This window comes from Trichechus manatus, unplaced genomic scaffold (assembly GCF_000243295.1).
Source record: "Trichechus manatus latirostris isolate Lorelei unplaced genomic scaffold, TriManLat1.0 scaffold00118, whole genome shotgun sequence".
NCBI lineage: Eukaryota > Metazoa > Chordata > Mammalia > Sirenia > Trichechidae > Trichechus > Trichechus manatus.
The window spans coordinates 5204637-5229650 of record NW_004444054.1 but is presented as its reverse complement, the minus strand read 5'-3'; the positions used below and the strand labels follow the sequence as shown (position 1 = coordinate 5229650).

The following is a 25014-nucleotide window of genomic DNA, read 5'->3' as shown; positions in this document are numbered from 1 at the left end:
GTATTCATTCTCATTGCTGTAGAGTATTCCACTGTATGTTGTTAGTTGTTAGGTGCTGTCGAATCTGACCAACGCATGGTGACTCTATGTACAACAGAATGAAACATTGCCCGGTCTTTTGCCATCTTCACAATCATTGCTGTGATTGAGCCCATTGTTACAGCCATTGTGTCAGTCCATCTCACTGAGGGTCTTCCCTTTTTAGCTTACCCAAGCATGACATCCTTCTCCAGGGGTTGGTCTCTCCTGATAACATGTCCAAAGTGCATGAGACAAAGTCTTGCCATCTTCACATCTAAGGAGCGTTCTAGCTGTACTTCTCTAAGACAGATTTGTTCCATGGTATATTCAGTGTTCTTTGCCAACACCATTCTTCTTTAGCCAGCCTTATTCCCTGCCCAGCTTTTACAGGCATATGAGGCGATTGAAAATACCATGGCTTGGGTCAGGCACACCTTAGTCCTCAAAGTGAAATCTTTGTTTTTTTAAAACTTTAAAGAGTCTTTTGCAGATTTGCCCAATGGAATATGTTGTTTGATTTCTTGACCACTGCTTTCACGAGCATTGATTGTGAATCCAAGTAAAATGAATCCTTGACAACTTCAATATTTTCTCCATTTATCATGATGTTGCTTATTTGTCCAGTTGTGAGGATCTTTGTTTTCTTTATGTTGAGGTGTAATCCATACGGAAGGCTGTAGCCCTTGATCTTCATCAGTAAGTGCTTCAAATCCTAATTGTTTTCAGCAAGCAAGGTTGTGTCATCTGCATATTGCAGGTTTTTAGTGAGTCTTCCTCCAATCCTGATGCCGCGTTCTTCTTCATATAGTCCAGCTCCTCGGATTATTTGCTCAACATACAGAATTGAATAAGGATGATGAAAGGATGTAGCCCTGTCAGACACCTTTTCTGACTTTAAACAACGCAGTATCCTCTTGTTCTGTTCGAATGACTGCTTCTCCGTCTATGTACAGGTTCCTCGTGAGCACAATTAAGTGTTCTGGAATTCCCATTCTTCGCAATGTTGTCCATAATTTATTATGACCCACACAGCTGAATGCCTTTCCATAGTCAATAAAACACAGGTAAACATCTTTCTGGTATTCTCTGCTTTCAGCTAAGATCTGTCTGACATTAGCAATGATGATATCCTTTGTTCCTCTTCCTCTTCTGAATCTGGCTTGACTTTCTGGCAGTTCCCTGTCGATGTACTGCTGCAACCATTTTTGAATTATCTTCAGCAGAATTTTACTTGCGTGTAATATTAATGATATTGTTTCATAATTTCCATATTCCATTGGATCACCTTCCTTTGGAATGAGCACAAATATGGATCACTTCTAGTCAGTTGGCCAGGTAGCTGTCTTCCCAATTTCTTGGCATAGATGAGTGAGCACTTCCGGCATTGCATCCATTTGTTGAAGTATCTCAGTTGATATTCTGTAAATTCCTGGAGCCTTGTTTTTCGCCAGTACCTTCAGCGCAGCTTGAACTTCTTCCTTCAGTGCCATCGGTTCTTGATCATATGCTACCTCTTGAAATGGCTGAACGTCGACCAATTCTTTTTGGTACAGTGCCTTTGTGTATTCCTTACATCTTCTTTTGATGGTTCCTGTGTTGTTCAGTTTTTTGCCCATAGAATCCTTCAGTATTGCAGCTTGAGGCTTGAATTTTTTCTTCAGTTCTTTCAGCTTGAGAAATGCCACATGTGTTCTCCCCTTTTGGTTTTCTAACTCCAAGACTTTGCACATTTCATTATAATACTTTGTCTTCTTGAGCTGCCCTTTGAAATCTTCTCTTCAGCCCTTTTACTTCATTATTTCTTCTGTTCGCTTTAGCAACTTGACGTTCAAGAGAAAATTTCAGAGTCTCTTCTGACATCCATTTTGGTCTTTTCTTTCTTTCCTGTCTTTTTAATGACCTCTTGCTTTCTTCACGTATGATGTCCTTGATGGCATCCCACAAATTTTCTGGTCTTCGGTCATTAGTGTTCAGTGCATCAGATCTATTCTTTAGATGGTTTCTAAATTCAGGTGGGATATACTCAAGGATCAGGAACCATTTGTACCACACGGGACTTTACTCCGGGAGTAGTCCTTTACGTGATGCCCTGATTCCCAACGGGTGTCTCTCACTGTCCTTACCACATTGTGTCTTATGACCATCTTTTAATGTATCTGTCTCCCCCCTTGGACTGCGAGCGCCTTGAGAACAAGGACTATTTGTTGTCTTATTTATCTTCATATACCTGGGACTTAGCACAATGCCTGGCCACTAGTAGAAGTTCAATAAATACTGGATGAATGAACGAATGACCTTTCAACTAGACTGGAAGGACTGAACACATAGCAGATGATATTGGGGGTGCCTTACAGGAAGAAACCTGGGCAGGAAACCCCTGTCTTCTTTCTTGGGTGCTTGTGCCTGAGAGGAGGTGTACGGCCCCTGAGGTGCTTCTCACTGTGATGCCCACACACCTGGCTCCAAGACCGCAGTGAGATGGAGTCCCACTCCCTGGAGAACTCACTCTACTCTAAGATGAGGTGAGAGGGATAAATCACTTAACTTGAAAATAACTGGAATCACTGTTATATGGAAACAAATATGGCAGTAGGGTGGAATAGAAGGCAAAATTTGCATGAATTTTGAAGAAAAACCACTGAACTTCAAAGGGATTGCCATTAGCTTCTCTGAGTGACACTGCAATGGTGGGGTCCTCCCCTCCTTCCTTGGGGAGACTCTGGCGGGGAGTTGGAGAAGCACGATTTCAGGAATTCCAGTTCCACCTCCTCTGCTTCTTCTACACAGGGTTACAACTGGATAACCAAGTCTGGGGTTCTTGTTTTCTGGGCTCTTGCAAATGACCGGCCAAGAGTTGCACGTTGTTAAAGGGCTTCAACTAGGACTTGAGTTGACCCTTAGATATTCTGTGCATTTTAAAACATTATCCTCTGGGGGGAATCACTTTTTTCCCCTCTCTTTTAGTGAATTCCTGGGATCAAGTGAAATCTATTAAAGCCAAACTAGACAGAGGGGAAGGAGACAGCAGCATCTTCGAGTTGGCCACATCATCTGGTCCACATATGAAGAAAAAGAGGGTTCCTTGGCTTCCACAGATGAGAGGCAGAGAGGAGTTTTCTTCCCCCTTGCTGTTTACATATGTAACATGGTTTTATTTGTTTTTTAATTGAGAAAGTGGTTAATTGGGCAAGGAAAATGGCAAAGCTCCTGTAGACCACCCCCCCGCCCCCTAAAAACTTGTTGAACACCTAACGATCTAATGAATATATTTGGACTATTCAATTAACAACATGGTTGAGTAGACACAATTGTATCTTCGCTGAGTCCTTCTCTTTATCATGGCTGAAATACTGAAAAACTCTATAAACTTAAACAAAAGCAAAGTTTCCTTAATAAAAACAAAGATAGTGTTCTGTTTGAAACAAGTTTATTTGAAAAAAACACTTAAAATGAACGTAGCACACATCTATTCTCTATTACCTATGAAGCAGTAACATTTTACAAGGGATTTTGCTATTCCAGGAGAGGACCATGTGTTGTCTTTTAAGCGCTTTTTAAAAGCCCAGTATATACTCAAATGTGCATTTTAGTAATATGGAGGGTCCTGGGCTCCACTCACAAACTCTAGAGAAGCCCAAGTGTTGTAAACCCAAAGGGAAGATTGGTGTGTTTGGCTTCAGCCTAGAAGTCTAGTCCCTGGCTTTTGTCAACTGATCCCAGCTCTAATGCAGCTTTTAAAAGTGGGATTTTTTTTTTTTTTTTGGATGGAGGTAGAGTGTATAATAGGGTCAGATTCAGTTAGCCCAGTGCATCCAGTTTCTTTGGGAGCCCCAGTCCCTACAACTCAACATATTTTTCTAGAAGTTTTGGACTCTTTGGCTGCCACTGGCAAACAGTGACCAGCTGTGTGTTGAGATCTCGCAGGAACGTTGAGTAAATGCATCTGCTTTATGTAAAGCCTTTAAAAGCATGTTTAGTAACACCCCCTTCCTTTCCTCCCCTACTCCCCTTCTTACTTGTGATTCAGAGTCTTATCTCTCAGCTGTTTTAATTGAATTTAACTTGGGGTAAAAGCACTGGAAGGGTTTAAATGCTTTAGGGACAGATAATTAATTGAACAAACAAAACCATCAGGCTAACTTTGACTTCCATGCTTTTATTTTTTTTATTTATTGTGCTTTAGGTGAAGGCTGACAGAGCTAATTAGTTTCTCGTTGAACTATCATATATGGTTTTGTGATATTGGTTGCCAACCCCGTGACGTGTCTATGCTCTCCCCTTCGCTTTCCTATCCCCTTCTGCCTTCTCATCCTTGCCCCTGGGCTGGTGTGACCATTTAGTCTTGTATACCTGGTTGAGCTACCTGTATTGCCATTTGTTTTATGGGCTTGTCTAATCTTTGGCTGAAGGGTGAACCTCAGGAGTGACTTCAGCGCTGAGTTAAAAGGGTGTCCAGAGGTCATACTCTCAGGTTTCTCCAGTCTCTGTGAGACCAGTAAGTCTGGTCTTTTTTTGTGAGTTAGAATTTTGTTCTACATTTTTCTTCAGCTCTGTCCGGGGCCCTCTATTGTGATCCCTGTCAGAGCCGTCGGTGGTGGCAGCCGGGCACCATCTAGTTGTGCTGGACTCAGTCTGGTGGAGGCCGTGGTAGTTGTGGTCGTGCTTTTACTTTTTACAAGACATTTCTTTTTTAAAAATGTTTAAAGATAGAATTATGTGTGTGTGCCTCTGTTGGGGGTGATATTTTCTTTCTTGTGGTATACTAATATAAGCAATCTACCTTTCTATGTTTGCATTCCTCTTTTCTATCTGCCAATTCCTTTCCCACCTCCAGGTAGTCAACATATTTCCAGGGGATTTAAACTGGTTTTAGTAATATTCTTAACAAAAGGGAATTGTGAAGGTAAATCTGTTGTTGCTGCTGAAAGAACCGTAGCCTGATCTCCCAAGCCCACTGGAAATGAAGCTTGGATTATTTCTTGCACTGTTTATTGCTGTTGGCACAGAAAACCAGGTGATCACTGTACAGCTAACTCTAGTTTTTGGTGGGCAGCTGGGTTTGCGGTTCCCTTTGGCTGCTGATTTCATGTTCCTGGGCAGCGGGATGGGGGACAGTGGGCTGGTGGTGTTAACCAACTGTGGGAGCCCGGTGTTAAGTTCGTACTTGAGAGACTAGCGGTTTGTGCATAGTGCTCAGGAGACCCTAACCTCTGGATTTAGAGTGTAAGTGGCGTTCCTAGGGGTTCTAGTTTGACATCTTGTAGTTATACTTGGCAGTCATCTTCCGAAATATTCTCATCGACTAGTTCATTCTGTCCTCCCTCCCATGTTGCTGGGAGGAGGCCCTGATTGATCCTTCTGTGGATCCTCTGCCTCCCCAGGTCCCTGGGCCCAGAATGCCCCTGCAGCCTCCTGCCACCCCGTTTTGACCATGCCCTACATGGCCTGAGCGAGGCGGGCCGTCCTCCTCTCCCGGGTGGTCAGCAGTGCTTAGCTGTAGTCGCCAATCTCTTGGCTCTCTCTCCAGAGCTCTTGTTAGCTGCCTTGTCCCTTCCGGGACAACCGTATGGTTAAGTGTAGGGCACATGGGCCCAAACCTAGCTAGGGGCCTCACCTGTATTTTTAACTATTTTAAAAACTATTTTGTTCACTTTTGAGTAGATTCTGACTTCTAAATTGATTATGTAAGAGTTGTTTAAGTGGATATATGTTCTTATCTTTCTAGAATATCGTGTTAGCAAACCACCTGTTAGAGAATGGCTTTGCGTGCGATGTTATAATTGTTCTATGCTGCTTCTAACTTAAATTCTCACCTAAGAAAGCAAAACAGTCAAAAAAATCATGTTAAGTTGTATCGCCTTAAAATGTTTCTGAGAAACAAAACCTTTTAAGTAGTACACTAATGGATAGACTCATGCCAGTTTCAAACCCAGTTAGTCGTCATTTCAGACCTAAAGTTTCCAACTGAAAAGAAACTAGGCTCTAGAAAAATGAATTTAAGAAAGGATACCATAGTATTCACAGCCCTCCACTGTTTTCTGCCTGATTTGTCACCAGTTAAGAAGAAGAGTGACCTTTTGGGGGCATATGAGGTAGACTGGAAGTTATGTGGATGGTCCCACGTCCCCCATGTCATGGCAGAAGTCGAGGATGGGTTAGGACAAAAAGAATCTTGGCTCTCCTTCTTGACAGGGGAGTTGCTCCAGCCAGAATGAACATATTTTGAGCAACTGCCAGCCTGTGAGTTAAAAACCACACTCTCCTCTAGCAGGCTTAGAAAAATATTCTAAAAGGAAATCATTTTCTACCTTTCTTAGTAGCCAACTGTGGGGAATAATGCTTAGTCAGCACCAGTGCAGCCTGGCTCTGGAGAGTGAGGAGAGCTGGTAGACTCTTGGGCCTTGAAGCCAGTCCCTGCCCTTCAGCGGTCACCCTGGACCACAGCCCCCAAGCTGCCTGACCTTCGCTCTGCCTCCTTTCCATGAACCACGGGGAGCAATCAAAGAGAAATCTTTCTTTCTTGTTTTCTTTTGTCACATGTTGAGTTCCAGAAAGTGGCTGAGTCTAAGGAGAGCCACCGCAGATCTGTTAGTAGAGACACTTTAGAAACACTCAGATGCTTGTGGAGATCCTAAATAAAAGACTGTAAGCTTTTGCTTTTAATTTGGGGTTGTGAAACATGTAAAACTCAGATAAGAATATAAACTTATAATAATAGTTGCAGGCTGAGTGGCCTGCAAATTGCTTCCTTCCATGATCTCACTTTGTATATTTTCATATCAACCTTATTTCGATGTAATATTTACATACAGTAGTATAAGATTGATGTTGTCAAGCATTTCATTTTACTTGGATCCACAATCAACGCCTATGGAAGCAGCAGTCAGGAAATCAAACGATGCATTGCATTGGGCAAATCTGCTGCAGAAGACCTCTCTCAAGTGTTAAAAAGCAAAGATGTCACTTTGAGGACTAAGGTGCACCTGACCCAAGCCATGGTATTTTCAATCGCCTCATATGCATGCAAAAGCTGACAGTGAATAAGAAAGACCAGAGAAGAATTGATGCCTTTGAATTATGGTGTTGGCGAAGAATAGTGAATATTCCATGGACTGCCAGAAGAACAAACAAATCTGTCTTGGAAGAAATACAGCCAGAGTGCTCCTTGGAAGCAAGGATGGCGAGACTTCCTCTCACGTACTTTGGACGTGTTATCAGGAGGGACCAGTCCCTGGAGAAGGACATGCTTGGTCAAGTAGAGGGTCAGCGAAAAAGAGGAAGACCCTTGATGAGATTGATTGACACAGTGGCTGCAACAGTGGGCTCAAGCATAGCAATGATTGTGAGGATGGCGCAGGACCAGGCAGAATTTCGTTCTGTTGTACACAGGGTCTCTATGAGTCGGAAATGACTCAGTGGCACTTAACAGCAACAACAGTATTCATATATTCAGTGTACAGGTTGATGACATTTGACAAATGTGTATGCCCATGTAACCACTGCCCCAATCAAGACAGAGAAAATTCCACCTCCCCAGAGAGTTCCCTGGTGTCCTCAGCGGTGAGCGCTCCTACCCTGCACCACTGATTTGATTGCTGTCCCTACAGCTTCATTTTGCAGGTTTTCTATCTCATTGCATTGTTACAGCTGTCTGTGGGGTGCAGGGTAGGGAGCTCAGACCCTCAGATAAATGGGTACATGGATGCTTGACAGGTCCTCCCTGGGTGTGGGGACAGCTCCGGCCTCTGCCCTGTTCCCACTGTGGAGGCCAGGAGCCGTGAGGGAGTGACAGGGCCCAGATCATGCAGCTAGTGACATCTGCAGTCTGAGGGTCTGGAGCACTTTGCTCTCTCTGGACCTTGCCTCTCTGAGTGGGCGTTTACGGGAACTGTGGTAAAGCTGGGGACTGGGTGAAAGATTCCTGTGGATTTGCACCCACAGCAACATGTGGTATTTTTGAGTGACAAAGAGAAATTGAGAGACTCCAAACAGACTGAGGAGCCCCGGTGGCACAGTGGTTAAATGCTCAGCTGCTATCCAAAAGGTCAGTGGTTGGAACTCATCAGCCTCTCCATGGGATAAAGATGTGGCAGTCTGCTTCCTTAAAGATTACAGCCTTGGAAACCCTGTGGGGCAGTTCTGCTTTGTCCTATAGGGTCGCTATGAGTCGGAATTGACTGGACAGCAATAGGTTTGGTTTTTTTTTTTTTTTAAGTACAAAATATAGGGTCCCTTGTTCAAAAAGGAGCTAAAATATACAGCTTTTGTTTTTCTTCTGCAGACTCTCTCTTGACTTATCATGGTGGTTTTTTATTTGGTATTTAATGTTGTACTAAGTAAAGAAAAATTAAAAATTTAAATAGCATTAAGTTTATCATTCAGCTTTATATAAAATTTACATGCAAATAGAGGAGTATTTAACTCATCTGCAGAGTCACGGAAATTAACACAGTATTTCGTAGCTCATACGTGCATATGTGGGTTGTTCTTACCAAAACATGGAAATTCTGCACAAAACTAACAAAAGTAACTCAACAGTTTTTACTTCGAGTCTCGATAAGCGCACATTCTGCCAACACTGCCTACAGCTCCCGATGAGCCGGAAGGACTCCGAGGAGAACGATGGGCCGCTGTTTGCCCCTTGCTCTGTGTCATCATTTCCAGTGTTCGTGGTTGGCTAATACAGGGAATGAGAAAGGGAGGATGTGACAGAGTTCCTCGGCCGTTTGTGACTTTTTCCTTGGAAGCAAGTCCTCCTTCGAATGGGAAGCGTGGTCTCTGGGGCTGTCAGCACCCCTGCTCGTTCAGTCTTAGACGTAACAGGCTTATCTTTGAGTCTCTGAACTCCCCTTCTCGTGGGACTCCTGGGGTTCTGAGTGCCTCGGGCGTCACACTCACTCTATGCAAATGGGGCACAAGGAACTGTGGTTGGCCTGCGTGTTGCAAGTATCTCTCTGCTCAGCACATGCTCCGCTGTCCCACTGGACTTCACTTATGAAACACAAGTTCAAAGATAAAATTATTAAGAATTTCAGGGCGGCAACAACAGAACATTAAGCCAAGCTCAGGGCCCTTCTGAGTGCAGGCCCTGTGTGACGACACAGGTGGCTCACCCAGGAAGCCACCTGTTTGCATGGGGCGCACCCGTAAGCCTAAACTCCTCCAGCGCACCAGGCCAGAGGCCCCAGTCAGCGCTCAGGGCGCTCAGGGAACGCCTGTGGGCGGCCTGAGGAGCTTGATTCTGAGGACTGCTCCCATCTCTGAAGGCCACAGGCTGGCGAGGCTGTGGGAGGAGATAAGTGGAGTCTGGCAGTTTCAGGGCGGGAGCTGTGAGCATTCTTGGAGGCAGCGAGAGGACCGGTGTCCTCCCAGGGCTGACAGGGACTTTCTAGGGGCCATGCCACATGGAGGTAAGGAGAGGGCGTGAGGCAGGCAGTCTACTCTGTCAGTTTTAATTGGTGACCCCGTGTGAGTCACTTCATCATCTGGAGAATGGGTTAACCACTCTGCTGCTGAGAGGTTGGCAGTTCGAATCCACCCAGGAGTGCCTCCCAAGAAAGGCTTGGCAATCAACTTCCAGAAGGTCACAGCCATTGAAAACCTTATGGAGCAGTTCTACTCAGAGACACGTGGGGTTGCCATGGGCTGGAATCTTGCTGGCAGCTGTTTTTTTTTTTTTAGAATGGGGTAGCGGCTGGCAGTGGGGGGTGGGTGTCTCACTGAGTCATTTTGAGCATTAAATTGGGAGACTGTGAGTGAAGTGTTTAGCACAGCACTAGGCACCCAGTAAATGCTCTCACCTGGAACCCTGGACAGGGCAGCAGGCGGAGCTGGTGCTCCTGGCGCCAGGCTCCCAGGGCCCAGGGACTCTGTGATAAAGAGTGGAGGCCTAGTGGCACAGTGGTTAAGGGCTCTACTGCTAACCAAGCCACTCTTTGGAAACCCTATGGGGCAGTTCTTCTGTCCTATAGGGTCAGAATCGACTCAGCAGCAACAGGTCTGGTTTTTGGATTGGTCTTTGGGTGGTAGGCCTGTTGGGAGCACTGGGTGCTGTCTCCACGGTCCCCTCAGCCTGGCCAAGCTGTTGGCCCCGCCGCCCGCCCGGCCCTCCCTCCAGTGAGCTTTCTCCTGCTGGGAGCCAGCAGGGCCTGGCAGCACCTTTGCTTCCAGCTGTGCCTGGTATTGAGAGGCCGTGCTCCAGCAGGCCTGTTTACATAGATAGGTGAGCCCTTTTCCTGATACAGCGCTTTGGGATTTTCCAGCTATTCCTTACCATATTCACAAGAGTTGAAAGGGGGGGGATATCTCTGCCTTGTAGGCCACTGTATGTTTAAAAAAAAAACAGACCCACTGCCATCAAGTCGATTCCGACTCATGGTGACCCGTATGTTAGAGGAGAACTGCCCCATAGGGTTTTTCGAGGTTGTAATCTTTAGGGAAGTAGCTCGCCAGGCCTTTCTCCCGCAGCATGGCTGGGTGGGTTTGAACCACCAGCCTAACGCACAACGTTTGCACCACGTAGGGCGTGCTGTATGCGTGTTTTTTTATTTTTTATTTTTTTTGTATGTGTGTTTTTTAGATAGTAGCAACATAGCCTTTAAAGTGTTGGGGCATTCTTTTCTCTTTTTTTTTAGTTTTTGGAATGGCCAAAGAGTGAAGACCTGTGGGATGGTTGCTGCTGCCGCGTTCCAGGGGGCCCGGGGTGGCATCAGGGACCATAAAGCGCGTGTTTGTTTTCACAGACCCACACTTGATCGTTTTGAAGCGAACAACTGCTGAGCGGAGACTCTAACCTCTGGATTTCAAAGGCGCCACCGTTTCGCTGGTGCTTCTGTGGTTAATGGAAGAAAGCTGTTTTGCCTTCAACTTTTCCGGGGGATTCAGTAAGGTGGGCGAGGGGTCGGCCTGAGCAGGAAGCCCTTGTCTTTGCTGTAAAGAAAATAGCCAGTAACAAAACGAGCGCATCAAAGGCCAACAGGATGCCGCCCGGAGCCCTCGCGGCTGTGGCTGCGGCTCCAGGAGAGGCCGCTCCGAGGGAGGAGGCCGCCAAACGCGCTGCCTCCTCGCAGGCCGAGCTCAGGTTTAAAGTTCAAGGCATTTGTTTTTTCACCTGTTTCCTACAGTTTTAAGAAACTGCTGAAGAATTAATGCGTAACTGTATCAGACACTCGGACTTTTTCTCAAGGGAAAATAACGCTGCAGCAGAAAGGGAGAGAAGTAGCCACTTTGCTGAGATGCAAGGAAGTTGCTATATAATAAGTCCTCTCTTGATTACATGTGCACAACATCACATATGCTTTTTACCAAGTTTCCACCACACTCAATAAGGCTTCGTTTGCCCAGCGTGTGGCCACTGGTCTGCACGGGAGGAACACAGCAGCAGTTTGTGCAGCTGAAACTAGAATTCCTCTTGACAGTGCCTTCATGAAGCCGGAGCGGGCCAAGTTTGAATAATTAAAGCTAATTAATGCAGCAAACGCAAAAACGGGGTGAGAGGGAGCTGCTGGCCAACTCTTGCAATCAGGCATTTCTGGTTCTGTAGCAGTTTGTCTTCCATCCAGCAGTGAACTGCAGCCACCTCCTCTGTACCTCAGCCCAAGCCCGTTGGTGTTGAGTCAAGTCCGACTCATAGCGACCCTGTAGGACAGAGTAGAACTGCCCCATAGGGTTTCCAAGGAGTGCCTGGTGGACTCAAACTGCCTACCTTTTGGATTACAGCCGTAGCTCTTAACCACTGCGCCACCAGAGTTTCCCTGTACCTCAGCAGAGTCCTGAATTTCATGCTACGCAAATCCAGTCATCTTACCTTTTGTTTTTTCCAACGCTGTCATACCTTGACAGCTGGCAAAAAACACAGTTAGTGGCTTGATTGATTTATCACTTAAGACAGGTGGAAGGGATGGCATACAGAGTGTACTAACGTTTCCTCCCCGTGTCATTAAATTTGAAAATAATACAGGGTGATTATTTTATGGAGGTACTTTTTTTTTTTTTTTAAGTTAAAAGCTGGTGTCCATTAGAAAGCCTTTTACAAATTAGTTTGATAAGTGTGAAGTTTTAGCCCTTTTCTTATTTGGTTTACCTGGCTTGTGTCTGTGTCTGCGCGCGCGCACGCGTGTGTATGTGTATGCGTTTCTAAACATGGATTAGGCATATGCAGTAGTTCTGATTTGTAAACTATCCTAATATATTCTAAAACTGAATCCTGTCTTTTACACTCTTACCACCAGGTGGCTAAGAAAAAAAATAAATAAACCAGGCCAATCCAGCAATCATGTAATCACTTTCAATTTCTGCTTCGGCAATGAAATGTGAAACTACAGACAACCTATGTCTCAAGGAAGAAAACTGCTGAATAAGTTACAGAGGCCTTTCACGCAGCGTCAGGCCAGATGGACATGGACATGAGTGTTTTTGTTTTCTTAAATATTTACAATGTTAAGCTAACCAAATGTTGCTGAACTAAAACTTTTTGGAACTGTCTGAGCCTGTTGTGAGTGGCGTGCTGCACGTGACTCTGGCCTGTTTGCCTTTGGGCTCTTGGATTCCCGAATAAGGGGGGCTCAGTCGGAATCACAGCAGCAGCAGCCTCCCTCCCCACCCCTTTATAAATCAGTAAATCAGTCACAGGCGCTGCTTAAGTTTCCTTCAGAATCAGCTCTAAAAACCCAAAAGTCAGATTCTCCAAATTGAACATTAACGTCTCCTGGGTCTTTCTCCCTGATTCTACGTATTCATGGGAAGATGTCGTTGTTAGTTGCGGCTGAGTCAGTTCTGATTCACGGCGGTCCCTGTGCGCAGAGTACAACTCCTCCATAGGTTTTCCAAGGCTGTGATCTTTCGGAAGCAGATCGGCAGGCCTGTCTTCCGAGGTGCCTCTGGGTGGGTTTGAACCACCAACCTTTCGGCTAATAGTTGAGTGCTTAGCTGTTTGTGCCATCCAGGGACAACAAGTGGTAAAATACCGAGGGGAACCCATGTGGGGGGGGGGGTGCTTATTTCCATGGAATACATCTTACTCCAGTGAGGACAGCATCATAGGGAAGAAACCGTCATTTTCCCAATGTTTCTAAACCATCTTGAAAAGAAGAACGTCTCTTGTTCCACGCATGCAAAACTCGCCTTCCTTCCTCACCAGGGCTTCGTGTGGCTGCTCAGCTTTTGTCGTGCATTCCAGTCTTCCCTTTACTCTCTAATGTATTAACTTTGACAAGGAACCTCTTGCTTGTGAACCATTTTATTCACCATTCGTTTTTCTGATTCAAAGTGAACATGAGTGCCTTAATCCTCAAATGGGAATTAATTGCTTGTTTCAGTGCTTAGCTCTGATCCTGTCTCAGTCCCCACAGGGACGAGTTTCTTCCTGAAGGGTCCCTGCTTGTTGTTCAAGACACAATCAGGAAGGTAATGATGTTTTTCTTACGGAAGGAGCCAGAGATGCAGAATTTTAATTTTCTTTATTACATAAGTAGCATTCTCAAACTGATTTTACATAATAAAGGATACACCCATTGAAGTCAGGAGATAAAATGTAGAAAATGACAATTTGGTCATTCTAGCAGGCCACATTATTTCCCAGAAAAGAAGTTTAACTTTTATTGCCTGGTTTTATTTTATGGAAATAAGCTGTTGTCTTCTGCAGAAGAAAGTTACTGAACTGATTTTCCAGAGTTTGGAATTAACCTTTCTGTGGCTTAATCATGATCACGTATATGGAATATCACCTTATTGGCTCCAAAAAATCATTAAGGCCACCGCCAATACCTGAGATAGCTTCATGCCCTCTTCCATTTAGTATATAGAATATTCATTTACTTTCCTTTTTTAAGGGCCTTTGTCGAGAAGAATATAGCTAGTAGATATTTTTATTAAGATCTTGCTAACAGATGGAGCTGAAGTGGAAAACTTGGAGGGAGGGAGATGGGGAAGAAGGGTAAAGGGCAGGAGGGCGTTCCCTTTCACTGTGTGTGTATGCCTGGCACACAGTCCCCGTCAGTAATGATTAGCTCCTGGGTAGATATGATGATCCCTGCTTTAAACAGGAGGAAGTAGAAGCTCAGAGAGTTAAAGTAACTTTGCCAAAGTCCTACAGTCGATTCTAGCCCCTCGTTAGGCCACAATACAGATGTTTGCACATATCATGCATCCTTTCCTTAAATATCCACCTAAGAGTGAGGATGCCCACCCTGCCTGAGGGTGTTTCCTCCGGGGCTGGACCCACCCACTGTCTGATCCTACAGGCCTGGGCTGGCCATCCGTGTTGTGGGATGGGCCTACCTGGAGTCACACAGAGCTACTTCTAAAGGGTGCTTTTCTTTTTGCTGCGGAAAAGCCCAAATGGCGCCTACAGTGGATACTTCTATCCACTATTTACTAAAACAAAGCTCCTGCGTTTCACCCAAGACTCCGGCCACAGCCCAGTGCCATGGAAAGAACCAGCCGTGGTGCGGGAGGGCTGGGGGTGGTTGAAGAGGACGACGCAGTGTGCCTCGGGCGCCTGGCCCAGGGCGGGTGCATTCTGGGACTTCTGGTGCTCCTTGGTTCAGGCTGCACTTCTGAGAGGCCTCTGGTCAATAGACTCCACACATCCTGTTGGTGGTGACCCCACAGCAGCCCTGGGAGATAAGCTGAACGTGACAGACAAGGAATAAGAGGAGAGGGAGGTGGGGCCCTTTTCAAACTGTCACTGCAGAGCCTGACTCCCAGGCTAGTACTTTATAGGGTCACCTCCCCCACGACCTTGGGGTCAGAAGAGCTGAACGGCAGAAGCCATGGGGGCTTTGGAGTCCAGCAGACCCAGGTTCAAGTCCAGGTGCTGCCCCTCACCAGCTCTGTGACCAGGCGCATCCTCTAAGCTGCCTAACTTTGCTTCCTCATCTGTTAAATGGGGATAACATCCTCTGCTTTATAGAGTTGTAAGGATTAGAGAAAATGAGGTAACATACAGAACACTTTGCACTGGTCCCGGTATACAGATGATGCTCAGCAATGCCGTGTACAAGGCCCACTGAGGCCCAAAGCTGCTTTTACACGCGGCCACCGCTTGAACCTGGTCGTCGCTGGGAATTACCCCCCCTTAGAATCATCAGTCTCTGAAAACCTCCTCTGATCCCGGCTTCTCGTCCTTCTGCCTCTCCTGCTAAACCTGCCTGTCCATTCTTGGATGAACTATTTCTTTTGTTCGTCTCTAGTTGAGCCCCTATGGTAACAACAGTAATGGCTGTTATTTACTGAGTACTGGCACTTTACAGCTTTTTCCCGTACGACTGCTGCTCCACCCCTTGCTCCATTTCACGAGCGCTCAGCCCTGGTGGCACCCCACCCCATGCTCAGCAGATGCCATCCCCTCCTATTTTAAGGAAAGGCCACGCAGCCCAGCAAGAACGTCCCTGACCGGGCTCCCCCTTCTGAGGCAAGGCCCTGCTGTGCTCCCCTACACTCTCTCCCACTCTGTCCCGGCTCTGCGGTTTCTTGAAGCCACCTGTTCGCATGTCTGCCTCTGTCCCCCTTCACTCTTTAGCTTCACAGAGGGCAGGAGAGATAGCCTGCATCTTGTATCCCCGCACTTAGCACAGGGCCTCCTGGTCCAGGGAGCGCCCCTAAGTGCTGACTGGATTTCCCTGCTCCTGTAGTTTCTGCCTAGTCTCCCCCTTTTGCCCGTGTCTCGGCAGAGGGAGACCAGAGTCCTCCCTTGGAAGCGCTCCTTTCTCCCACCCTCTGCCTGCTCTGTCAGTCACCCCCACCACTCTGGTGCCACAGTCACTACAAAACATCCTCAAGTCAACTATACCCTAATAAAATATTTTCCCCACTCTTCTGAGGGTGTGGCTCCCACCCCATCACTCCCTATAAGCCTCTGGAAAGACAGAGGGGCCGTCTGCCCAGGGGAAGGGCAGTGTGGTGCAGGGGAAGGTGCCGGGAGAAGCCAGTGGGAGGAACAGGCTTCTTAATCCCTGCCGTCCTCCCTAAACACCACTCAGATGACCCAAAAAACCCCAAAGAACAGGTGAGGAGACAAGAGGGAACCAGAATTCTGGAAGGTGGAAAGCAGAAATGAGTGGTAACCGACTTAACCTGGAGAAACCAGAAAGCAAAGTTCCTGCGTGGGGAGAAGCCACTGAGAAGCTCGCTGACTGGTGCCCCAGGATGCCAGGAGAGCTCAGTATTGCTGGTCACAGGTGGGTGAAGGCAAGGGCAGGGTGGGAACAGGAGGAAGGGCTGAAAGTCTACTGGGAGCAGAGCCGTCTCCTGATCTGTCCTCAGCCCTGGCAGAAGACAGAAGGGTTATGCTCTAGAGAGGCTTGGCAGGAAAAGCTTGGTAATGGGCCCACCAGGCCCAGCTGAGGAAGGGTGTGGGTGGCATCCTGAAAATGGGGGTTAAGTGAGAGTCTGCATACCTCCAGATTCTGTTATTTAGGGGTTCCCCAAAACCAACCCCAGTACCCCTGCCATGAACCTGCCACTTGTTGGGCTCCCTCCTTCGCATACGGAGCCCCAGTTTCCCTTTTAAATAGAGCCTCGTTCTTCAGTATGAAAGGGCAGCCAAGGACTGAAGGATTGAAGAAAGCCTCTGAAGCAAACCTAGATACCAAAACAGAACAGAGGGATTCAGGAGAAACAGAGGCAATGTGGGGAAAGAAGAACATTTTTAAAATAACCCATAATAGCTTCAGAAATGTAAGAGATATTGTGTCTGTGAAAGAAAAAGGTGCTAAAGAATTTTATAGAGAAGAAGAAAAAGATCTTGGAAATAACTATGACAACAGAAATAAAAATTAGTAGAAGAATTGGAAGGTAAAGCAGATTATAAAGAAAAACCCTGGAAGGAAAGGAGAACAGGTAAGCAAATGACAGGATTAATCCCAGATACCCAACACTTGAGTAGTCGGAGATTCAGAACGGGAACACGGAGGAAGGAGAGGGAAGGAAATTCCCTACAATCTAAGGTGTGAATTTTCAGATTGAATGGGGTCCAGCCCAAGGAATGGGGAAAAAAAAAAAATCTACAGGAAGATACAACATCATGAAATGTCACAATCCAAAGACCTTCAGAGCTTCCAGTGAAAAATTCAGATCATATACAAAGGATTGATGAATCACAATGCCGAGAACGTGGGAAATTAGAAGACAGTGCAGAAAAGCCTTTAAAGTTCTGAAGGAAAATTATTTCTAGAATCCTCCACCCAGCTACACTATTAATGAAGGGGGGATACAAAAGGCTGCAGCAAAATGAGGGCGTCAACCAAGAAAGGGTACATGGGACCCCAGGGGCAGGGACTCCGGCGCAGGGGAGGGAGATGCAGGATGGGTGACTGGCTACCGCGGCCCCTGGCCGGGCAGGCAGCGCAGAGCTGGGGGAGAGATGACTCCACAAAAATGGAGCCGACAGACGGTAAGATGTGTGTGAACACACTGAAAGGATTTTTATAGTTCAAAAAATGTGAGGCTCAGTTACTGTCATAGAAACCTGAGCAAAAAGGGGGGCGGGGGGACTAAAGCAATTTTCAGTTCCAAGAAAAACAGTTGTCCAAGAAAAGAAATTCAATGATGGTACACTATGCGCCTTAGCTGAGTGCAATATTTACATAGTTCTAATATTGAACTGAATATGATTTTGACCAGCACTGTGATGTAAGTATATTGGGAGGATGGCAGGGCAAGGTGTGTGTGTATCTGTGGGGTGCATAGGAGAGTCAAGTCTTTGGCTTCTGTAGTAATAACAACAAAAGCTAACGTTTAATGGGGGGCAGTGGTGGTTCAGTGGTAGAAGTCTCACCCTTCACGTAGGAGACCTGGGTTTGAATCCCAACCAGTGCACCTTATAAGCACCTCATGTGCAGCCACCACCCATCTGTCAGTGGAGGCTTGCATGTTGCTATGATGCTGAACAAGTTTCAGTGGAGCTTCCAGACTAAGACAGACTAGGAAGAAAGGCCTGGTGATCCACTTCTGAAAATCAGCCAATGAAAACCCTATGGATCACAACATTCTGACCCACAACCAATCACGGGGCTGGTGCAGGACCAGGCAGTGTTTCCTTCCGTTGTGTGTGGGGTTGCCATGAGTTGGGGGCCCACTGGATGGCAGCTAACAACAAGGAAGGCTTAGTAAGCATGCCATGGTCGGTGTCCATGCATTCCATGCGTTACCTCATTCAGAACTTACAGCAATCCTCTGAGGTAGGTTGCCATGAGCACTTCATTATGCAGCTGAGGAAGCTGAAGCACAGAGAGCTTAAGTAACTGGCTTAAAGTCACACAGGTAATAAGTGGTAAAGGCAGGGTTTCACCCCAGGCAATTTGATTTTAAAGTCTGTAGGTATGTTCCAGACCCGGAGAGATGTCAGTTGGATGAGCTGGTGGCCCACGGGGCACTGGGATGGAGAGGCACGGGAGAGTTTTAAGCAGATTGACAAGGATCCTCCGGCTGCTGTGTGGAATAGGCTGTAAGGGAACAAAGAAACAGAGGCCCAGTTAGAAAATGGTGCAGTAGTCCGGACCAGGGGTGGGAAGTGGTCAGATCTGGTTACCACTGGAAGGAGTTGACAGGTCTTTCTAGAAGACTGGAGTCCCGGGGTGGTGCAAACAGTTAATGTGCTTGGCTGCTAACCAAAAGGTTGGAGGTTCGAATCCACCCAGAGGCACCTGGGAAGAAAGGCCTGGCAATCTATTTCCAAAAATCAGCCATTGGAAGAAAACCCTATGGAGCACAGTTGTACTGTGACACACACGGGGTTGCCGTGAGTCGGAATTCACTCGACGGCAGCTGGTAAGTGGCACTAGAGGACTGGACGCAGGGTGTGGCAGAGGGAGTCTGTCAGGGCGACTCCTTCCAGATGACTGGTCTCCAGGCTGCCGCATACCAGATCCATATCCGCCATCATCTTCTCGGTTCTCACCTTCCTTGATGGCTCCTCAGCTGTGCACGCCGTCTCCACGTGCCATTGTTCAGTCCCTCCTCTGTCCTGTCACTCTACAGACTCGCCCCAAAGTCCTCTCTCCTCACCCCTTTTCTTCTCAAGACTCCCTGTCCACCAATTCTACTCTCATGTCAGTTCCTGTCACCATTTGCACCAAGCCCACCCCCTCCAGTTCCCCATCCTGTTAATGACCTCGCCATCCTCCTAGTCACGTGGCTGCAGATCGCCCGCCCCTCCCTCCCTGTGTTCACCAAGCAGCTGAGTCCTGTTGATTTTAACTCTAAAGCATTGGCTCTTCCTCTTCCCTCTGCACCACCGTATTCCACATCTTGATTTCAGATCGCAGGCACACTCCCCACCGTCAAGCCTGCACCTCCTCTAGTCTGTCCTCCCCACTGCTGTCAGAGTCACCATATATACAGCTCAGACCACCTTCTCTGTTCAGGGTGCCCAGTGCTATCAGATGCCACCTGCCGGCCCCCAGTGTTCCCCCTCACAGCCAGCCTTGTGTTCTTCCCACGGCAAGCCTTTCCTAGTATGGCCAGCCCGAGACCTGTGGGTGCACTTGACATTCCACGGGGTGGTGACAGAGACCGAGAGGCAGGGAGGACAGGAGCGGGGCTGGGCACTAAGCCATCAGCAGCTGTGGAGGTCCACCGAGGCGCCCATCCTTACCACATTTCTCTGGGGAGGGGAGGCAAGCTGGAGCCCCCGCGGCACGTTCCCAGACTGGCCCTCGTTTTGCCGAGAAGACAGAAGTCCTGTGAGTTAAGTGGGACTTTTCCAACATGCACACAGCTATTGGTGGCAGCGCTGTCTTGACACACCGGTGTCTGGGGTCACCCCTCGAGGTTATGGGCTGGTTGTTGGCCACTGCTGGGGGACAGATGCATCTTTTGTTTACCTGCATGGGCAGTGCTGTTCCAAAGCTGGTCTCAAAAGAAGCCTGCCACAAGGCTTGTATGAAATAGCAGTGGGCAAATAGGACAGTGGGATGCAAGGGTCTGAAGAGAGAGCCCTCGCCCCTTTTTAACTTTCGTTTCCATTTTCATTTGAGTCACTTTTGTCGATTATGTAAACATCGGTGGCCCAGACACAGGCAGGCAGCAAACATTCACCTTCACGTTGGAGCGAGGTCGCTGCCGTGAGTCACAGCGAAGCATCATTCCCTCCACGACCTTGAAGCTGTGCTGGGTCACAATGCCAGGACCAGAATGTAAATTTAGTGCTGGAACCTCAGTTATCTGTTGTAGCTGGATTACAGGTGACTATATAAAAAATTTTTTTAAATCTTCATTTCTAAATTTTCTGTAATAAATATTTACTGTAATTCTTAAAAGTCCTTCTAGAAAGGTTGAAAACTGTCTGCTCTGGAAAATGGCAGTGCTGCAGGACTTGATCCCAGGACAGGCTCTGTCCATTTGACAAGCCGCTGTGCTCCTAAAATGAGTGCTCTGTCCCAGGAAACAGCCATAAAGGGTGGTTGGCGTTTCCAGGAACCTCAGAGCCGACCACACAATAACCAGGTGGAGTGGCTCCTCGGCTAGTGCTGGGTGCCGGGAGCAGAGCTCACCTAGGCAGGTCCTGGGCATCCTGTGGCCTTGGGCTGCTCCCACGGGAAGGGGCCAGGGCTTCAGGGCCGGTGACCTCCAGGTCTACTCTGGGGCTGTGGCAGTTGTGTTTATCAGCAAAGAATGGCCATGTACTCGCTGAGGCCTAACTAAGGACGTTCTCACTTCAGAGGTTAGATTTGAGAAAGTACCTCTTCGACAAAGTTGTTCAGCTGCGGCTCCGACGCTGAGACTCTTGGGGGCCGTAGCGGCAGCACCAGGCCGGTTGGGGGCCTCTGAGAGACCCAGGTCCGCTGTGTAAAATGAGAAGTTCTGCTGACAGCAAAAGTCTATCCGTGTGGAGAAGAGGGGAGGCTGATGGGCCCCATCTTCCTGGCACAGTAGACAGGTGCGCTGTGTGTGCCCTGTGGCCTTGAGTACCCAGTTCAATGCTGGGGGGCACCGGGGGCCCCAAGGTGAAAAGTAGAGCCATCATCAGGTTTTCCTCGAATACGTCAAAGATTTTAAAGTCACAAACACTGGCCCCTTTCTCCAGGCCAGGGAGGGGGCGGCCACACATGACCCAGCAGCTGCTTTTGTATGGCCTGCAAGCTAAGAATGGCTTTTACAGTTTTTAATGGTTGAAAACAAATCAAAATAAGCCTGTTTTGTGACACGTGAAAATTATGGGAAATTCAGATTTCAGTGTCCATAAAGTTTGATTGGAACACAGCCTCGTTCATTTGTTTCCATTTTGTCTGTGGCAGCTTCGCGCTCCAGTGGCAGAGCTGAGTGGTTGTGACAAAGATCACACAGCCTGCCAAGTCTGAAATCTTTACTGTCTGGCCCTTTACAGGACAGAAGAGATTTGCCAACCCCAACTCCAGGCTGAAAGCTTGTGCTCACTTCTTTGACATGGATAATATGTAGCAGTTTATGTTTCCTTTCTCATTTGTAGCTTCTCTAGCCAGAATGGCCCAAGTCTTCGTGTACGGGACCCTCAAGAGAGGCCAGCCCAACCACCAGGTCATGCTGGACGGTACCAACGGCTCATCAGCCTTCCAAGGCCGGGGCCGCACGGTGGAGCCCTACCCTCTGGTGATTGCTGGACAGCATAACATCCCGCATTTGCTGAACCTCCCGGGAAGGGGACACTGTGTGGCTGGAGAGATCTATGCCGTTGATGACCAGATGCTGCAATTCCTTGATGAATTTGAAGGCTGCCCAGACATGTATCAGCGCACTCTGGTGAGGATTGAAGTTCTCGAGTGGGAAGGAGAACGCACCGCCCCTGAGGAGACGCCAGCTGCTGACAGGATCGTGCAGTGCTTTGTGTACAGCACAGCCACCTACTCGCCAGAGTGGGTCCATCTCCCATACCACGACAGTTACGACTCTCAGGGGGAGCACGGGCTTCGTTATAATCCACGGGAAAACCGATGACTGTAAGAGGATGAAGGTAGCCTTGGTGACTATGAGATTACCTCATCTTAATCTGTGCTCACTGAATGCAAACACTGAATGATGCCCTTTTAATGATGCCCTTTTAAACAAATATTTGTAAAACTCCATCTTAGTGGGGGAAAAGAAATCTCTTTCAGTGACAGCTGACTTTACAAGTAATTTTGACATCCTAATAGCCAGATCCTACCCCTTAGTCTATCAGATACAGCTATATTTGCTAGCTGCTTAAAACACATTATGGGCTTGACTGTATCTGATAAGAAAAATTTTTATGATTTTAATTCCCCTAAACTGCATTTTGATGGAACGCGTGTTGTCATGCTTTTTTTATTGGTTTTTTTCTTTTTTTTTTGGCTTTGCTTTCATCTGAAGGTAACATTTAAAATGAATGTCAAGGCCTTGTGCTGCAGCTAGATTTCAGCAGTGCTACTGTACTGATGCTGGCCTGCAGCACCTAGATTTTTTTTTTTTTATTTTTAATAAAAGCTGATTTTGGATGGCTCAGTGTAATGAAAAAAATTCCTCAAGAAAAATATGCTATACAGTGTATATATATATAGGATCATTCATCATAATTTCCAGATTGCATTTAGGCAGAGACTATTAAAAATGATAATTTAAAGTTAAATGAGGAGATATTTGGGGAAATAAAATACAAAAATATTCATGCTATTATTGGCCTTTTTTGCGTATACTTACTTGGTAGAAGGTTCTTTTCATTCTAATCTAGCAAAACCATGAACACCCACCCACTTGCTGGGCGATAGAGCTGAGTGCCCCGGCTTTCCAGCGGCGTCTACCCAAGGCCAGCGCTCAGCACCAAAGCCCGATTGTTGACTCCCGGAGGGGAACAGCACTGGGGTAGGCCCTTCAGAGAAGAGCCAGCACATTAGTAATTTGTTCTCCAGGCCTGACAGAGAGCTTAGCTTCCAAACACAAACAGCACTTTTAAAATAATTTTAGCAAGGCACGAAGTACCAATTAATTACTACCCACCTCCATCTGATATTTTTTGTCAGTGGAGATTCACGTCAGCGCACGATTCTTCGCTTCTGCTTACCAGCGAAGTATGAAACGAATTCCAAGAATCTCAGGACCAAATGCAAATGCAGCTGCTGGTCCTCAGTAACCTCGCTCACTGCTGGGATATCACACTCACTCTTCAACTTACTTAATGGTAGACTGATGATCACGAACTGCATCTGGCACAAGGATGTGATCATTATTTTTAGCCTGGTTTTCTTCATTGGGAACTAGCGTCACAAAAACACAAAACCGGGATCAGCTGACGAGCGTGTGGTAGCAGCGCACTGGCGCCGGGTGTGAGGGCACGCCCTGTTCACGTCCTAGCCTGGGGAGTGGGGAGGCTGTGCGCCACGCTTCTGTTCCAAAGAGGAGTTCTGGCAGCATGTGTGGGCACCACATCTCCCCAAGGTGACGTGCCAAGGCTGCTGTTGTTGTGTGTGCTGCTGAGACAACGCTGACTCACAGCAATCCTCCATGGCAGACAAGAACAGCCTCATAGGGTCTCCCAGGCTACAGTCTTTATGGGGGCAGATCGCCAGGTCTTTTCTCCCGCAGAGCCGCTGGGCGGGTTCAAACTACCAATCTTTATATTAGCAACCGAGCACTTAACTGTTTTACCACCAGGGCTCCTTTAGATCCAAGGCTACCCCCATTTAAAGCCACAATGTCAAGGGGGTTTTCAAAATAATCAGCTAAGCTATAAGGTCTTTAGGAAGTTATGAATAATCAGAAACAGGGGTTAGGTCCTTACCTATGGAAGAAGTAAGGTAATCAGATTGGAAGATAGCAAATGGTAATCCTAATAAAATTGAAGGCAGAGGACTGGTAATTCATATAACTTTAAAAAAGGATCACAGTGAAATTGCTAGTATTTAAGTCTTCTGGCACAGACTGGATCCTCTTGTGTACATTTTCTTCATTCAGAAAAAGGGCAAACTAATATTTAGACAAATGCTCAGTTTTATTGATTTAATTTTGACACTAGGAAATCTCACAGCAGAAGTACAAATCATATGTACAAGTATTTATATCAATAAAAATTTCCATTGGTGATTTTTTTGGCAGAATGCTGGTTTTGACTATATGTGGAATAAATATGACCATGTAAAATCTGCTGCACAGGAGTGTTCCTGTAAAATGCTTGAATCAATTGAGTGTGAAAGAGTAATCATAAAAATGGCTAATTAAATTGGGTGATGACTGAAAGGCTATAAATACTTCATTCCAGTTCCACGAGCAGATCTCCTTCTCCAACTGTGTCTCCAGTTTTACAGTGCACGGATTTCACCTTGAATTTTAAAAAAAAAAAAAAAAAAAGCTCAATACCCACAGCAAAATGGTCTTACTAGTTTATCTGGACCATTTGTACTACTGTTTCATGAGAAACTGTTCTGTAAGCCTTCACCTGAAGAAAAAAAAAAAAAAAAAAAAAAAGAGGCAAGAGTAAGAATTATTAAGTAGAACCTGGAGGGAGGCAGTCTCACAGACTGTAGCTGACAGTGAAGAGAGCGTCTTGTCGGGCTTTGGGGCACAGGGACAGCCCACTGAGCTCATGCCTGGTGGAGGGGGAGGCCCAAAGGAGGCCTCACCCCCATCCCCTTCGAGTCTCTTTCGTCCTTGCTAGCCTGAGGAGTTCTTGGTCCAGGGGACGTTCTTGCTGCACTTCCCCTCTGGCACCTTGCGGAAGTTGGGGTTTCGAGGCTGCATCTTAAAAAGTCTGAAACATTTATGCCAGGTAAGTTTTGACCACTTGGCCCGCCTAATCCTTCTTATGGATTTAGGTTGTAGAAATGCCCTTTGAGAGTTAATGGTGTACTCGGTTTAGTGTAAAAAAACCCAAAATTATACAATATTTAAAACAGGTCCTAAGTAAGAGGAGACACTCCCTAGCATGATCATAAACTTCTTTGGAAAGGAAGTGAAATATTCAGGTCTGCAGACAGACGGACTGTACTGTGTGGAACCGTATACTGTGTGGAACAGTATGCCGTGTGGAACAGTATGCCGTGTGGAACAGTATGCCGTGTGGAACAG

The 25014-nt window shown here is 46.8% G+C and overlaps 2 protein-coding genes across 6 annotated transcripts in view; one reads left to right on the top strand and one right to left on the bottom strand.

Annotated features, from left to right (window-relative positions):
- GGACT (gamma-glutamylamine cyclotransferase) overlaps window positions 1-21961 on the top strand; it is a 55936-nt gene extending 33975 nt beyond the window's left edge. For 2 of the 4 annotated variants that reach the window (XM_023738523.1, XM_023738524.1), the window contains 2 exons: window positions 19998-20204; window positions 21449-21961. In XM_023738523.1, coding sequence (XP_023594291.1) covers window positions 19998-20204; window positions 21449-21933 — 692 coding nt within the window. In that variant the 3' untranslated portion in view covers window positions 21934-21961. Of the gene's footprint in view, window positions 1-16084; window positions 16200-19997; window positions 20205-21448 lie in introns of those variants that run through there. The other 2 variants (XM_023738526.1, XM_004384165.2) reach the window with 2 other exon arrangements.
- Window positions 21962-23920: 1959 nt separating this feature from the next.
- The window catches only part of PCCA (propionyl-CoA carboxylase subunit alpha), a 472769-nt gene continuing 471675 nt past the window's right edge, over window positions 23921-25014 (bottom strand). Inside the window, exon 24 of one of the 2 annotated variants that reach the window (XM_004384162.1) lies at window positions 23921-24268. In XM_004384162.1, the coding sequence (XP_004384219.1) occupies window positions 24200-24268 (69 nt within the window). In that variant the 3' untranslated portion in view covers window positions 23921-24199. The remainder of the gene's footprint in view (window positions 24269-25014) is intronic. The other variant, XM_023738522.1, reaches the window with a different exon arrangement.